The 17,788-nt window shown below is 25.9% G+C and overlaps 3 protein-coding genes across 3 annotated transcripts; all 3 read left to right on the top strand.

Moving 5' to 3' along the window:
• Positions 1-5,130: 5,130 nt before the first annotated feature.
• On the top strand, positions 5,131-5,844 carry OCT59_015711 (uncharacterized protein; the record flags this gene model as incomplete). Its single annotated transcript, XM_066140217.1, has 4 exons — positions 5,131-5,159; positions 5,347-5,470; positions 5,540-5,656; positions 5,815-5,844. 4 exons carry the CDS (start codon positions 5,131-5,133, stop codon positions 5,842-5,844), a joined length of 300 nt encoding a protein of 99 aa, XP_066003018.1.
• Positions 5,845-10,529: 4,685 nt separating this feature from the next.
• OCT59_015710 (uncharacterized protein) lies at positions 10,530-10,784 on the top strand (the record flags this gene model as incomplete). Its single annotated transcript, XM_025328148.2, has 1 exon — positions 10,530-10,784. The coding sequence occupies one exon, from the start codon at positions 10,530-10,532 to the stop codon at positions 10,782-10,784; it is 255 nt and encodes an 84-aa protein (XP_025167886.2).
• Positions 10,785-14,193: 3,409 nt separating this feature from the next.
• OCT59_015709 (uncharacterized protein) lies at positions 14,194-14,436 on the top strand (the record flags this gene model as incomplete). The annotated part of the gene is made up of 1 exon (XM_066140216.1): positions 14,194-14,436. The coding sequence occupies one exon, from the start codon at positions 14,194-14,196 to the stop codon at positions 14,434-14,436; it is 243 nt and encodes an 80-aa protein (XP_066003017.1).
• Between the last annotated feature and the right edge of the window lie 3,352 nt (positions 14,437-17,788).

Here is a 17,788-nt window from a genome sequence, read left to right as displayed (position 1 = left end):
TTATAGAAATGCTTATATTTAAAAATTTAGAAAGATATATTTAAGATATCAGAAGATAATAAAATTATTATAAATAGTTGACAAAAGTATTTACTTTTGGGTAATATAAAAATCTGGGGTACTTATATTTGGAAGGTAATTATATTCATAATAATTTTATAAGTAATTATTATATTTAAAAATCCTTAAAAACCTATAAAAAATCTATAAAATTATTATAAAATATTGAATTTTAACATTTTATTTTTTAATTTTAAATGTCTAAACTATTCAATTTTATCAAATAATTAAATATTTCAGTTTTATTCAATATCACTCAGTACTATCACTGATGTCTACCATTTATCAATAAATAAATTTAATATTAACAATTAATTATACTTTACAATTTCTTTATTTTATAATTTTAAATTTGAATAATTTTCTTAAAATATTTTTTTAATCACTAATTAATATACAGTCAACTCTCTTTATAGTCACACATTTGGGACAGTCCATATTTGGTGATTATAAAGAGATGTGACTATATAAAAAATTTCTTATATTTGTATATCATAATTCCGGCCAAAAATTAACATAATTTTAGCCAAAATTATACTTAAAACTTTATTGTATCGTAACTTCGCCAATATTAATCGTAGAGAGATGATCTTACCGCCATTCGATTCGTCTTGATGAGACAGTTCTAATGGTATAAAATACGTCGAAATCCAATCACTAGATTAATTTCCGAAATTAAAAAAATATTAATGATTTTTGTGTAATAACTCTGCCAATATTGATCCTAGAGAGACGATCTTACTACCATTCGATTCGTCTTGATGAGACGAATCTAATGGTATAAGATACATCGAAATCCAATCACTAGATCAATTTCCGAAATTAAAAAATATTAAATGGTTTTTATGTAATAACTCCGTCAATATTGATCACAGAGAGATGAGCTTACCACCATTCGATTCGTCTCGATGAGGCGATTCCAACGAGCTATAAAACGTCTTTTTACAATCACTAGGTACCGAGAAATCTAGCAAAATGTTAAATGGCGCAGTAAACGTAAATCAAGAAATATTATAATGCCGATGTCTAACATTTTGTTGAATAACTCGTCAGCCAGTGATCGGAAAAGGATAAAACTTACCTAAAATGGTGGTATGGAAGGGTACTAGATGGTTGATGTTACCTGTCGAAAGTCCTCCATGAAAGTAGATGCTCTCTAAAGGTCGTTAAATAAATTGAGTATCAGTATCATGCAATGGGTATAGGATGAGTAGGCGGCGTGTACCTAGCTTCAGATCAGCCTATAATGGCCCGATGGGGGATGTCTTCTATAGTGGTGCTGTTACCTGAGGAATTAAGTACTCGGTATAATGGTTGCCCATTGAAGATGATAGGGACACGACTTAAGATTAGTCTCATAAGAGGCAATGGGTGGTCTGGCCGTAAACATTAGCAAAGGAAAAGGATAAAACTACTACCATTCAATTCGTCTCAGTGAGACGATTCTAACAAGCTATGATACATCTTTGTACGATTATTAGATGCCAAGTTATTTAATATATTCTTAGGATAGGTGTGATAGTGACTATAGATAGATTGTGACTATATAGGATAGATTTTAATAATAAAGTGTTTTGAACATTCAACTGGTGTGACTATATAGTAGAATGTGACTATAACGGGAGTGACTATAGAGGGAGTTGACTGTAATACATTTTGAAAAATTGATTAATTTCTTAATTACTAAATTCTATTTTATTTTCTTTAATTTTTAAAGTATTTTATAATATCAGTATATGAAATTTATTTGCAAAATTTATGAAATACAACCTACTTTTTAATTTCTACAATTATATTATTACTATACTTTTTAATTTAGTGCTCTGAAACGAGTCGAGTTGACTCGTGAATTGGTCGAGTTGAGTCAAGTCAAGTCAAGTTGAAAATTACAATCAAATTGATTTGAGTTGAGTCGAGTTAATAATTTAATAAAATCGAGTCAAGTTGAGTTAAGCCGAATTAAACATAATTCCGGCCAAATTTATGGAATTTCCTTTTTTGGAAATTATGTTACACAAAATCCGAGACGAAAAATTTTTGAAAATTACAAAAATGGAATTTTGTAGAATGGCTATCGCCAAAAAAAGGAAATGATCGATATAGCCGAATAAAATTACGTGATTTAATTCAACTTGACTCGATTCGGTTTGACAGGCCAACTCGACTTGAATCGAGTCGAGTTTATATTTTTATAATTTTAACTCAACTCGACTCAACTCGTTCAGAGCTCTACTTTTTATTATATATTTCTATTTTAAAAAAAGATTTAAATAGAAAAAAATGGTTATCTTGGATAAAGGACAAAAAAAAAGCCAGCTAATATAAATTTAAAATATCATTTAAAATTTTAAAAAAATATTATTTATAGATATTTTATTTGTAAGTATTAAATAATAAAAGTCTTTTTATATTTATTTTGAATATCTTTTATAAGTTTGAAATAGAAAGGTCTACCTTCATACAAAATATTATTTTTTATATATTATAAAAACTTTTTATTCAAGAAAATTTTATTTGGAATTCTTTTTTTTATAAGTTGCTTATTTAGGTTTACTTATTTTATAAATTATATGTATTTTTAGTTAAATATCTTTAATTCTTTATAGTAAAAAATCAGAATTAGATTTAAACTTGTTTTATTTTTTGTGATTTTTTGTAATTTTTTATTTAGAAATTTCAAAAAGAATGAGTGTAAAAATGCTAATAAAAAGAAATAAATTTTGAAAAAAAGTAAATATAATAAAAAAACTAATACTTTAAAATAAAAAATACTTAATAAATATATAAAAGTTTATAAAAAAAAAATAAAAATAAGTGGAAAGAGTTTTTTAATATATTAAAATGCTTTTATCAGTATTGGGTTTTGGACTTGTCCAATTGGTTTTTTTAATTGGACAATTTTGGACTGTCCAAAACCAGTTTTAGACATAGTTTTGGACATAGTTTTGGACATAGTTTTGGACAGTTTAAAACTGCTCAAGAGTCTTAATATTTATTAACTAAAACTAAAAATAAAATGAAAATATAATGTTAAAATGTTAAAAAAGTAAATATTTAATATAATTAAATAATAAAAATTAATGTAAAATCAAAATAATATTAAAAATTAACATTTAAAGATTTTTGAAGTAATTTAATAATTGAACTAAAATTAAAATTAGCCAAAATTAGTCATAATTCTGGCCAAAATTAAATTTTTTTGTCATGTGATCTGTCCAAAACCTGTCCAATGAAAAAAAGGTTTTGGTTTTGAACAAGTTTTAGACAGGTTTTGGACAAATGTCCAAAACGTCCAATTGTCCAATTGCCCAACACTGCTTTTATTATACTTTATTATTATTTTGTAATTGTATTATTGTATCTAGTTTAGTGTTTCAGATAAATCAATTTATAATATAGTATAATTTTAAAGTGTAAAATGTTTTTTGCAAATAATATTTAATCTAACAGTCTGATTTTAATGATTTTTTATTTTAATTAGGGTAATAAAAGCTATTAATTAAAAAAAATAATTATTAAAATCAGATCATTAGATTTCAAAATAATATTTTTTATAATTTGAATTAAGTTCAAGTTAAATTTGAATCAAATTGAATCTCAGAAAAAAAATTTAATTTATGCAAAAATTAATCTAGTTTTATAAAAATAATTTAAAATATTTTTATAATTATATAATTAACTTTAATATTATTTTAATATATTAATTTCAAAGATACTTCAAATATATTTAAATATATTTTAAAAATTTTATAAAATAATTGTACAATTATTTTAAAAGTTATTGTATTTAGATTTATAATAATACTTTAAAAAATTATTAAGGCCACTCCAATTTAATAGTTTGTTTAATATACTCCATTCCATTTTTGAAATTTTTTTAAAAATAAACAAATATATATTATATCATATGACTTATAATAATATTATCAATTTGTACAATATTTAAAAGAATTTCTTTCCAATGTATTTAAATCTATCAAAGAAAATATTCTTAGTAGTACAATTAATAATAGTAATACAATTAACTTTCTCTATAGTCACTCCCGTTATAATCACATTCTATTATATAGTCACATCAGTTGAATGTTCAAAACACTTTATTATTAAAATCTATCCTATTAGTTACAATCTATCTATAGTCACTATTATACCTATCCTCAAAAATCTTATATTAAGAAAAACTGTTTATAATCATAGTTATATAAAGAATATATTAAATAACTTAATATCTAATAATTATACAAAGATATACCATAGCTTGTTAGAATCATCTGACTGAGATGAATCGAATGGTATTAAAGTTGCTTGCCGAAATTAGGTAATTTAGGCCAAGGCTGAAACTTTTTTGTAACCAAAAGTTTAGGCAATCAAAAATAAATTTGCCAAAATTTATAATGCCAAAATTATTGCCGAAAAGTCTGAAATTTGACCAAAATTATTGGTATAATTCTGGCCATTTTTAGGACGTAATTCTGGCCAGAAAATGATCAACATTATAAATTTCCTTTTTGGAATTTTGTGTACCCCTTGTGAAACTGATTTTACCAATTTTACTGGAAAACAGAATTTCCTTTTTTGGAAATCAGTGTAATATCACGTGACACAATGTCATAATTTCGGCTGAATTTTAATTTTGGCCAAAATTAAGACTGAGTTTCGGCCTAATTTCAGCATTTTTGGCATTTGATTTGATTGGCCGAAACCTTTCAGAATTTTCTTTTTAATTTCGGCAGGCAACCTTAAATGGTAGTAGTTTTATCTTTTTTTTTGTTAGAGTTTATGGTTAGGCTTCCCTTTACCTCCTTTTGAGACATTCTCAGGCCAATATCCTATCATCCCTACTCATATGGGCTGATTTGTTTACTCTGCATTAAAAAGAGTTATTAAATTGATCTTCACAATTTTTGTTACTCAAAATTATTTTGTAATACCAAAAAATCATCTGATTGATGATCACTTGATTAAATAATAAGTTGAACAAAAATTTACATTTGCGAAACTTAAATTATTAAATGTAAAAAAGCTGTGAAAAAACCCATTTCACTAATAAAAAACCCATTTCTCATATATATGGAATTTTTAACATATATTATTAAAAAGTAAGTATATTTTAATAAAATATAAAGTAAAATAAAATTTATATAGTCTTAGTAGCTATAAATGTTTATAAAAATATAATAAAAATATCATATAAAAGATGGTATTATAATAGATATTTTCAAACAATAAAAATAATTATTTTATATCGGAATTTGTATTACCATGTTTAAACACAAATATATCAAGATCCACTGATCCGTTTTTTATAATTTTAGGCTCGTTGGAAAGCTCTTGTTCTGGACTTTATAGGCGAAAAAAGAGCTCGCCGATTGAATCATTAGATTCGGAGATATTTACGTTTAAAGTTGAGGTACGAACTTTTTAACATGCTTAAATGCAAATATCTTGGGATCCACCAATTCATTTTTTATAAATTTAGGCTCTTTGGAAAGCCCTTAATCTGGTCTATATGAGCGAAAAAAGAGCTTGCCGATTGGATCATTGGATCTGGAGATATTTACGTTTAAAGTTAAGATACAAATTTTTAACATATATAGTAAGTGCTAAGAATTATATTAATTTAAAAGAAATATTTACCAAATTATAGTATAATAAAATTAAATGAAAATTTTTTAATACTCATCCCCAATTTACTGTATATTATATAGTATTTTGTATAATAAAAATGTAATAAAATCAATATTTTAATTAAAGGTAAACAAATCAGCCCATATGAAGAGGTAACCACTTAACCGAATACTTAAATTCCTCAGATAGGCAGAACTATGCATAAGGACATCTCCTATTAGGCCATTAAAGCTAATCTGAAGCTAGGATACGCCATTCTACTTGTTCTACACTTATTACATAATTCTATACTCAATTTATTTTATGACCTTTAAAAAGCATATACTATCATAAAGGACTTTTGACAGGTAACATCAATTATCTGGTAACCCTTCCATACTAATGATGACCAACAATCAGACAACTCGATAACTCGCTCAAGACCATTACAACCTGCGATTTCACTACTCCCCTATAGTACTGTTGTAAAACTCCAAGTGGTATACTTTTGTAGTGATTATTCAGATGGAAAGTAGCAGACATCTGTTCAAGATTACCCCTTATAGTGAGTATCAACTACTAGCCAAGAAATGGGGAATCAAATCCTATAACCATGCTATCTGTTCTGTGCATGAACATCTCTTCGTGATCTATCGCCTATTAGAAGGCCAAAGGTTTATAACTGAAACTACCACAGCTGTAAGCATCCAACTGGCTATCTACAATTGGAGAGAAGGAAAGGGACTTTACTATTTGGAACGATTATCTAGCTACATTCAGTTAGACCCTAAATGGTATCATAGAGTGACCACCTGAATAAGAAATTCTCTCTAAGGTATATACCTAGTGACCTTAAAGACAAAACTGTGTACATGCTAATAGCTTCTTAGGGAACATTAGAAGGACACTATGATCTTTTATTGAAATATGCTTGTTCAAAACATATTAATTTACTATGATGCAGTCTAACTACACTAATTCTTGTATCTTTATGCTATTGATGGTAGCTAGGAATGGAGTCAATTCAATTATGTAATTTTGAGCAGTTTTTGAAATTAATTAAAATTCCATAAGTTTCAAACTTATATAAGCCAAAAATCTTATTGGAAATAAAGAAATACTAATATTTTTACAATAAATAAAAAAAAGAAAATTTATAAGTTAAAAATAATTTTTAATAGCTTTCAAAAATTGAATTGAACCAGTTCTGAACTAGTTCTAAAAACTGGTTTAAAATATGATCAACATCAAAATTATAATGATTATTTCAACTCATATATATCTTTAATTTAATATATGTAGCTTATATTTTTCTTAATAGGAACTAATGTGGGACTAACGGTAAACTGAAATAGAACTAAGCGAACCATCCTTATTTCTAATGGTAGTATCTACAGTAAAATTTGTTTAATTTCTGTGATCAGTGAAATTGAACCTGCGATCTTACCATACTTAGGCTATATGAGGGAGTGCCACCTTAATAATTGCACTAGAGTGATCAGCCCTTTAGTTTTATCTTTTTACTGTGCAAATAGTTCTGTGATTTTATTTTTTATTTATATTTAACTTTAAAAATTTAAAGATCAAACAATATTACAAAAATAAGAAAATAAATAAAAAATAAAAAGAGTAGTTTCACAACTCATATAAGTAAAGAAAACTAAAATAAAAATAAATTTAAAGAAAAGAAAACTAAACTATTACAGAATCGCATATCTTAACTTTACCTGAAAGCCAGTGTAAGTCAACTATCCAACATTTCAAAATCCATTTTGTTACCAGAAAGAGATCCTAAAAAGTTGAACTGTTAAGCGGTACAGAAAATCCAAGTGTGAAATTCAAGAACTACCTTGAATTATAGAAGATGATATCCAAGAAACTCAGAAATCCAGAGATACTGTTGTCATAGAGAAAGGAGAATTAAGAGGAGCCATAAAAGAAGGGATCAATAAAGAAAAGTAACACTTATTTCCATTGTAGTCAGATTAAGATTTAAGCCAAAAATGAAAATATTTGTTCTGACACATTCAAATATCCCAATATAAGTGCCAATGAAGGTTATGTAGAAAAGGAGAAAGTGTTTCAAAAATACATTTCTCAGAAAAATAATTATTGAGAAAGGTGGTAAGTGTTAACGCTCAAGTAAGGCTAGTAAGCCATAAGCAAGAAATGGAAGGTGTAATAAAGTTCCAGTATTTAAAAGCAGAAAAAGTTTCATCAAAAGAATCAGGTAGAGTCTTCAGAGCAGAAAATTTTGCAATGCAATTGTCTCTAAAAGAAGTTATAAGAGAGCGGTAGACAGACTGAGAGCTAATATCCAGAAGGATATAAGGGCAGGTCCACAGATGTGTCAAGTTTTCAGGAGTAGTATTGCATAAAAATAGAGCCAATCTGAAGAATAAGAAAGTGGATGGTGTTTCTGTAAAGCAGATAATGTAAACAGCATGCCCAAAAAGATTTTAATGCGAAAAGCCTAAAAACTGGAATGGCTATTTTTGTGAAAAGCAAAGTGCTTGAATTAAGAAAACCAAAAGTAAATACCAGACCAGTTAAAGTTTAAAAGAGTATCTAGATTGACGAATCGAGTAAAAGAACTAAAGAATAATAAGTTTTTTGCCTTATAAATAGATTTTAAAAAATGATGAATATTATCATCGATTAGAAGAGAATTAAATTCCAAAGCACAAGGACTACGAATCATCACTATTGGTGCAATAGTAGGTTGGAAGCTAATATACGCAGATTTAGATAATGCATTTACTTGGTTATTGAGTATATCATCAGCATGAGCGAGGACTTTGGATAACTTGTTGGTATAAATTAAATCCCGTATGGAGAGCCAAAGCAGATGGTTGGTTTGCTTTAATGTTTGGAATCATGTAACAGTTATTCGAATAACTCGAGTATATTCGAGTATTCGAATAAGCATAGTGGTTATTCGAGTATTCATTTAGCCAGATATAGTATAGTTAAAATTCTAATTGGGCATTAAATCCTTAAATTTAACTGAGTTAAAATCATAATTCAGGCCAAAAATTATGTAAATTATTACTATAAAAGGAAATTTAACTTATTCGAATATTATTCGAATACACTTTATAAATTTAAATGAATACTCGAGTATATTTGAATATATTTGATTCCAAATACTAGTTTGCTTTAAAAAGTCTGGTAAGAAAGGTCTATCAATATATTGATGCCAAAAGAAAATAATTGAGGCATAATCAGTATATAAAAAGACAGAGAAACTAGATACAAGAGCACATAAAGTATATAAAAGGGTGGCAATTTCTGACCGTAAGGTGGAAGGAAAGGTTGAGGGAAGGCAAGCAAAGGAAGACTCAAGGATATCATTAAGAGCCATCCAGACTGAAGTCATAGAAGGTAATGAGACATCAGGTGAAGTATTAATAAAGGAGCTGTCAGTATAAATAACACTGGTAGAGATAGGAGATGAAGTAGTTAAGTCAACTTCACTGTTCACTATCAGCAAAGAAATATCAAGGCACTATCGTGAATGATTAAAGTGCGTCATTGCCAAAGAGGTGGTATATCTTAAAGAAGATAACAAAGTAATAGAATGTTTAGTAACGAAGACTTTAGCTTTTCTTGTAGAGTAGGCGATAATATCAGCGAGCAAAACTTGAAAGAAGTAATATTCACTAGTATAACGACTTCTGGAAAGTAAGATGAGAAACATGATAAAAGCAACTAGAACAAGGGTGAAAAGTAGATGAATCAAGATCAGAGGTAGGGAGCCAATAAGACATCAGAGCAGAGCCTTTTTTAGAGTAAGTAATACACACACAGCCAAGTTTTATCTTTTTACAATCACTGGCTGATAAGTTATTTAACAAAATATTAAAATTCGGCATTATGATATTTTTTGATTTACGTTTACTGCACTATTTAATATTTGCTAAATTGCTTAGTGCTTAGTGATTATAAAAAAACAATTAATAGCTCATTAGAATCATCTTATCAAGACGAATCAAATAGTGGTAAGCTCATCTCTTTATTATCAATATTGACAGAGTTACTACTCAAAAACTATTTAATATTTTTTAATTTTGAAAATTGATTTAGTGGTTGAATTTTGATGTATTTTATACTATTAGATTATCTCATCAAGACGAATTGAATGGTAATAAGATCATCTCTTTAAGATCAATATTAGCAGAATTATTGCATAATAATTATTAAAATTTTTTAGTTTTAATGATGTATTTTATACTATTAGATTCATCTCATCAAGACAAATCAAATGGTAGTAAGATCGTCTCTTTAAGATTAATATTGGCAGATAAGGTTGGTTAATAATTATGAACATTTTAGATTACAATTTGGTTGCAACCCTAGTTTTGAATTACAACTCAAAATTACGAAAATGCTGTAATAAAGTTGTAATACGTAATAAAGTTGTAATACGTAATCAAGTTGTAATACATAATTAAATTGTAATATGTTAAATTTGTAATAGATTGTAAATTGTAAATAAATGAAAATGCTACACAAATTCAAAAAATCAAGTTTTTTTTTTTATAAAATATAAAAATTCTAATTTCTTAATTTTTACTCATGTATTTTTTATAAAACACATTAGTAATTTATTTAAATAAAAGTTTTTATTATGGTTCTTCTTTATTTTTGTATATTGAATAAACATTTACTTAATACTGTAAAGTATGTCAATAAAAGTAATATCATCAATGAAAAATTACCATAATAGAAATTTGCCCATTTTTTATTTAATGTTTATTCATGCATCTTTTATTTGCTTATTAAAAACATTTTTTTTCTTTCTAAAAATGACTAAGCAAGAATAAAGCCCAAATAATAGATTAACTTTAAGTAATACTGAAATGGAAAAAGAAAGTGAAACTCATATAAAATCAGGTCGTCCACAAAGTGGAGTTTGGAAATATTTTGATAGAGGAGAGTCCAAAGGTGATGGTCACTGGAAAGGAACCTGCAAATACTGCAAAAAATTTTATCCATGTGCTAAACCAAATGCTTTGTATGCACATCTTGTTAATAATTGCAAAGATATTTCTAAAGATAATTTGAATGATATCTCAATAGATAAACCTCTTACTGGTAAATCAGTTATTACTTAAAATTGGAAAAAAGTAGAAAAATTAGTTGCTAATTAACCTGAAATGGATGCATTACTTATTGATGAAGTTATTTCATTAGCATTTATTATGTGTGGAATTCCCTTTCATGTAATTAACAATCCTTTTTTTATAAATGCATTGAAAATTCTTAATCCTAATTATATTGCACCATTTCACAAAACTCTTTCTAAACAATTGTTGGATAATGAAGTAGCAAAAGTTAATAATAAAATTGATGAGATTTTAGAATTTACTAATAATCTTACCATTAGCCTTAATGGTTGGACCGTTGTAATAACCGAAAATATAATAAAATAGAATAAGGATAAATAATTAGCCGAAGGATAAATAATTAGCTGAAGGATAAATAATTAGCTGAAGGATAAATAATTAGCTGAAGGATAAATAATTAGCCAATGGGTAAATAATTAGCCAATAAAATTATATTTATAGTTTAGTTTAGTGTAACGAGATAGTCATATGATAAAATTTTATTAAAAAAAATAGAAAATATGAGAAATATTTTTCTTAAAAATGTATAAATACAAGTGGATTTCGATAGGAAATTCCGCAGTTAATTTTTGGCTCAAATAAAATAATATTAAAATATTAATTATTAAAAAGTTATTCAAATTTGAATATGCTCATTGTACGCTTGAAAATTAATTAATATTATATTATTAAGTTCGAGATTTTAAAATAATATTTTGGTAAGAAAATAATGTTTTGTAATTTTTTACGACTAATTTTTATTTTAAACCAAGCATAGATACTATACAAACTCAACACGTCAGTAGCAACATACGATATTTTATTTTAATATCCTATGGGCAACATGTCACACCGTTCCTGATGGATCATCTATTTGGAATTTTATTGTTTTAACTTCAACTTGAGAGGAATATCTTTATGAACTCAATCAATCACATACTGCTGAATTTCTAGTAAATCAGATAGAATTAGTAATAAATCACATTGGTAGCAAAAAAATTATAGCAATTGTGAGCGATAATAGAGCTAATGTAGCATCTGCCAGACATTTAATTTGTTCAAAATATAAAAAAATTTTAAATATTAGATGTATTGCTCAGTGTTATAATTTAATTAGTAAAGATATTATATTACATATACACATGCCGATCAAAAATATCTGGCCACTTTTCAAAATGAAATAAATTTATAAATTTAATATGACAAAAATAAAAATTTAAATAAAATATATTTATTTATGACTCAATTTATTAAATTATAAAAAAAATTAATAATATTTAATAATTAATTCTATTGCCATTTGCGGCAATAACTGCCTCAATTCTTTGGGGCATACTATCAATTAATTTCTTATAATATTCATGCGGAATATCCTTCCATGCATCCTTAACATATTTTTCAAGGACTTTAATACTAGATGGTGGTGAAGTATGACGACGTACCATTACTTTCATCTCCGACCAAAGATTCTCAATCGGATTTAGGTCAGGGCTTTGTGACGGCCAATTGAGAACTACAATTCCAGTATTTTCATGGGCGGTCATTGCAATTTTTGAACGGTGTGGTGGAGCATTATCCTCTTGGAAAATTCCATTACCTTGTGGGAAAAAGTCATGCAAAGTAGGTATGATATAATCATTAATAATTTTGGCATGAGTTTGTTCAGTAACTGAACCATTTATCGGAACAATTGGTCCAAGCCCATTTCAGGAAAAACACCCCCAAAACATTTTATTAGGACTATGTTTTACAGTAACTGCAACACAGTCAGGGTTTAATTCTTTCCCAGGTTCACGCCATACCCTTCCCTGACGGCCTTGTTGAAATTGTGTAAAAGTACTTTCGTCTGAAAAAAGTACTCTCCTCCACCATCTTGTTCCCAGTTTTCATATGCATGGGCCCATTCGAGATGAGCTTGATAGTGTGCCTCTGTCATTGCAGGTGTTTTACGTGGCATGCAAGCAGTGCAACCTTTCTTTAGGTTACAACGTATGGTAACAGCAGAAATAGGCTGTTTTGTATGAGCTGTCCAAACTGTTGCAAGCTTTTTTGTACAAAGCTAACGGTTTTTACCATTTTGTTGGACAAAACTCTTAAGTTCCTGCTGAGCTGTTGAATTTAAAAGTGGAGGACGGCCTGGTTGTTTTTTTGGTGTTAAGGAATGAGTTTCACGAAGGCGCTTAAGTATATCGTTAACAGTTGTTTTCCCACATCCCAACTGCTTAGCAATTGTGCGACTTGATTGTCCACAATTATGACCATAAACAATAGCACCACGTGTTTTTGGGGTAAGTAGCTTTATATTTTTAGAAAGTTCTAGAAAACATAAGGTTTGGGGATATGTTTATTATGATTATAAATATAAAATAACGTGTTGATTACGTCATATTAATATGTCATGATCTACATAATTTTGCCAAATCAAAGTGGCCGGATATTTTTGATCAGCATGTGTATTTGCAGAAAGAATGATTTAACGTGTTAATAGAATAGTTCAATTTTTCAAAAAATCTTATAAAGCTGCAGCAATGTTGAAAGAAAAGATTAAACAACATGAAATTAGTGGTGTTCTCAAAACATATGTTGAAACTAGGTGGACAACTGTATACAAATGTGTTTTTTTAATTGTACGACTCAAAAATTGCTTAGAGGATATTTGAGATAACCATTCTGAAGTTATTACAACTCCAGCTATTTTAACAATTCTTCATAGTAGGGGATTTTTTAGCGATATGCAACATCTTTCAGAAGTATTATTTCCAATAAAAAATGCAATATTAGCAGTTGAAGCGGCTAATTCTACACTTGCAGATGTATATGTAAATCTAATTAAAATTGCAGCAGTAATTCAAAATCTTCCTGCTGATAAATATAAGGGATTTTGTAACCATTGTATAAAAAAATTTAATCATAGATTTGAAGAATTCAATGATCCTGTTTACCAACTTGCATTTTTCTTCATCCTACATACAAGGGAGTGGGATTAAAATTTGGTGCATTTTCATTAATTGCAAATTATGCTGGAGAATTATAGCAAAAAATGGGTAAATTAAAAAAAAGTTGTGAATAACTATTAGCTCAAATGCATATTTATAAAGAGCAAATACGTATTGTAAATGGAAAGCTAAACCCTTATGTAGCTTCTTACACAATTGGTAGTAATACGCCATTAATATAGTGAAATACATGTGAAGTTAAGCCAAATTATCTACAGCGATTGGCAATAAAATTATTTTCTATTACACCAAGTTTTGCAGCATGTGAACGTATATTTTCATTTTTAGGGTGGCTTTATGGAAAATGTCGAACTCGATTAGAAATTGACAAGCTAGAAGAGTTGGCAAAGGTTTATCAGTTTAATTTATCAACTGTTGCAGAAAAATTCCATAAAATTCAAACAAAAATATCTTCTGAAACAATGAAAAATATTGCAGAGACAGTTTTTAATAAATTTGAGGAAGAAGCTTATCTGGAAGAATCAGAGAATGCGGAACTGCCAAATCCAGCTGAACATTTTTATACAAATGAGCAGGACTTAAATTTGGATATTTTAAATATGATTAATTTTCAATCATTAATTTTTGTAATAACAATGAGCACGAAGAATCAAGTGATGATGAATCCAGTAATGAAGATGATGAAGATGATGAATATGATGTAAATGAAATTGTTACCAATATAGAAAGGAGGCAATATACGTAAATAAATATATCAGATGCACTGTTTTATATTTATATGTGCATTCATTTATTAATAAAGTTTTACATCATTAAATGCAAATAATCATATTGTTTTTATTGAATAAATTTTTTTTTATTAAAAAATAATTGCTCAAAGTACAATTGTATAAAAAATTATTAAAATCATTGAAATTATTACTAATATTCTAAAATAATATTAAAAAAATTTTGCATATAGCAGTCTGTTGTAAATTATTCAAAACAAATTATCTAAAAATTTATAATATTTGCAACAAGCTTAATAACATTCTTAAACCGAATATTAAAGAAAAAATGGCCTCCTCCTCAAATTTACCTTCCAATGCTCATGAAGAAAGGACCCAAAAGGTTCTTCCTACAAAAAGGAAACAAAAAAGAATATTAATAATGTTAATAACATTATTAAAGAAAAAATGGCCTCCCCTTCAGATTTACCTTCTAAACACTTGTAAAGAAAGGTCTCTTACAAAAAAATAATAAAGAATGTTAATAATATTTTTAAACTGAAATATTAAAGAAAAAATAACCTTCCCTTTAGATTTACCTTCTAAATGCTCGTGAAGAAAGATTTTCTATAAAAAAAAACAATAAAAAACGTTAATAATGTTCTTAAACTGAAATATTAAAGAAAAAATAGCCTTCACCTCAGATTTACCTTCCAAATGCTTGTGAAAAAAGGTCCAAGAAATTATTCCTACAAAAAAAAAATAAAGAACGTTAATAACGTTCTTAAACTGAAATATTAAAGAAAAAATGGCCTCCGCTTCAGATTTACCTTCTAATGTATGTGAGAAAAGGGCTTTTTTCTACAAAAAAGAAACAAAAAGAACATTAAAATGTTAATAACATTTTTAAAACAAAATATTAAAGAAAAAAGCCCTTCTACTTAAAAGAAAATAAAAATTAGTATAAAAAATAAATGAAAAAACATAAAAGAATGAAAATAAAAAAGAAAAGCATAAAAACAAAGCCATACCTAATCCTACAGAAAAAGTAGAAAATCATACCTAAAAAGAAATCAAAATTAGCAATAAAAAATGAAAGAACGAACGAAAATAAGAAAGAAGAACATAATAATACCTATAAGTAATGTATAGAAACCTATACTTATTAAGCTTATAACAAAAGAACCAATCTCTTCTTTTCATATTGAATACTCTTGAGAAATAGAAAGTTACGTTCAAAAAGAAAAAGCAATCAGGTTTAAGTAAATGTAAAAGAATACTACTAATTAGCTGAGATTTAAAATACCTACAAAAAAAAAGAATAATATCAGTTAATTAAAGAAATAAAATACGTCAAAAAAGCTATATATTAATATTTAAACTTACCATTTTCAAAGTTAAAGCTAGAAAAATACCAAAAAATGATAGGGAAAAGAGTTAAATTTTTAATGTTAATTGTTAAGCGAAGCTTTAAAAAAAGAAGGGTATAATATAAAAAAAAAGAGATGATCATGTGTAAAAAAATTAACAAATAAAATTAAATTATTGATTATATGCTTAACTAGCCAATTAAATTTTATAAAATTAATAAATCATGTAGGGGTACGCATATGTGTGGGTGCGTATAAAATTTAAATCCTAAATATTAAATATTTATTAAACTATAATTTTATTAACATTTATACTAAAAATATAAATTTTATACTACTGAAATAATTACTATAATAAGATGATTTTAATAAACTATATTTTATTTTTTTAATTATTAAATATTAAACAAATTTACTATAATTATAGTTGATTTTTAACTACATTTCCTTCTGTGAAATAATGCAATTTAAAATAGCTTTTAAGTTTTCCTTAAAGGTATGGTAACTTCTTCATTTGTTACTACATCTGTTACATAAATATATAACCAAAAATGATAAAATCAGAAAAAAGAAAGGAAAAATAAAATAAAGTAGAAGGAATCGCAAATTTATATATTACAATTGATTTTTACAAATAATAGTATTTTTAGCAATTTTTATAATTTATATATATATATTTCTGGAATTTTTAATAATAAAATTATATATTTTATCAATAAAATGATAAAATAATAAACTTTTAATCATTATTTTTAATAGTATAAAACTAATTTTAATCCAGAATGATTTAATCTGATGATTTAACTTACTAGTAAATTTTATATAATTATATAATTTTGCCCAAATTTTCAAAAAAAAATATAAATTATGATTACAATAAAAAATGAGAAACATTGTTAAAAATATAAGAAAAATTGGTCATTTATACTTTATAATATCCAAATAAATAAAAATCTATATAAATTGAAATAAATAATAATACACTAATAATACAAATAATTTTTTTTTAAAAAAAAAAAAATATTGATGTAAAATATAAATTTTGGAGGGTGATTTAACTAATATCCAAATAAATAAAATCTATATAAATTGAAATGAATAATAACACAAATAATTTTTTTTTTTAAAAAAAAAAATATTGGTATAAAATATAAATTTGAAAGTGATTTAATCCAGAGAACAAGTCAGCAAAACTCTTTTTAATATTATAAAAAGAATATTATTAAATCTTATTATAAATGATTTTACTACAGTGCATACAACTTAGTCCCAGCAATTAAATTTGATGAAATTTAAATCACTACTATTCATTCAAAAAAAAAGATAAACATAAAGTATAAACGTACAATGATAAACCAGATTAAGTTTAATAAAACTATATTTTTAAATTTCCTGTAAAGTATTTTTTAATAAAGTAGTAGCAATTCAAAGTTGAAATATTTTACTATTAAATTAAATATTTGGCCATTTTATTTTGACTAGAATTACATGTAAGTCTGGCCAATTTAATTATTAACTATGTAAATTTGGCTAGAATTAAGAATTATAATTTAAATTAAATAAATCTGACCAATAAAATTACAGGATTAGTATTACATAATGTAAAAAAGTTGGCCGCTTAAAAATTTTTTTGTTGGGACTAGGTTGTATGCATTGTATACCATTATTAGCAAATATTAATAATAAGTAGATTTTAATTTACCTAAAATTTTACTTTAATTATATTTTAATAGAATAATAAGTAGCAATTACTACTAGTGTGTAATATTTAGCAGTACTTTTTATAAAAATAAATTATTTAAATATTAGAAAAATTTAGCTAAAAAAACTGAATAGAATATTATTTCTAAAAATTAGTAAAAAAGCATAAAAAATAACTATTATACAAGTTTTAAAAAATACAAAAATAATTATTTTTATTAAATTAAACAGTTGATTAATATATATATATATTATTAAAATATAAAATAATTTTAAAT

Source organism: Rhizophagus irregularis, chromosome 23, assembly GCF_026210795.1.
Source record: "Rhizophagus irregularis chromosome 23, complete sequence".
Taxonomy (NCBI): domain Eukaryota; kingdom Fungi; phylum Glomeromycota; class Glomeromycetes; order Glomerales; family Glomeraceae; genus Rhizophagus; species Rhizophagus irregularis.
The sequence above is the reverse complement of the archived record's forward strand: the minus strand, read 5'-3'. Positions and strand labels throughout refer to the sequence as shown.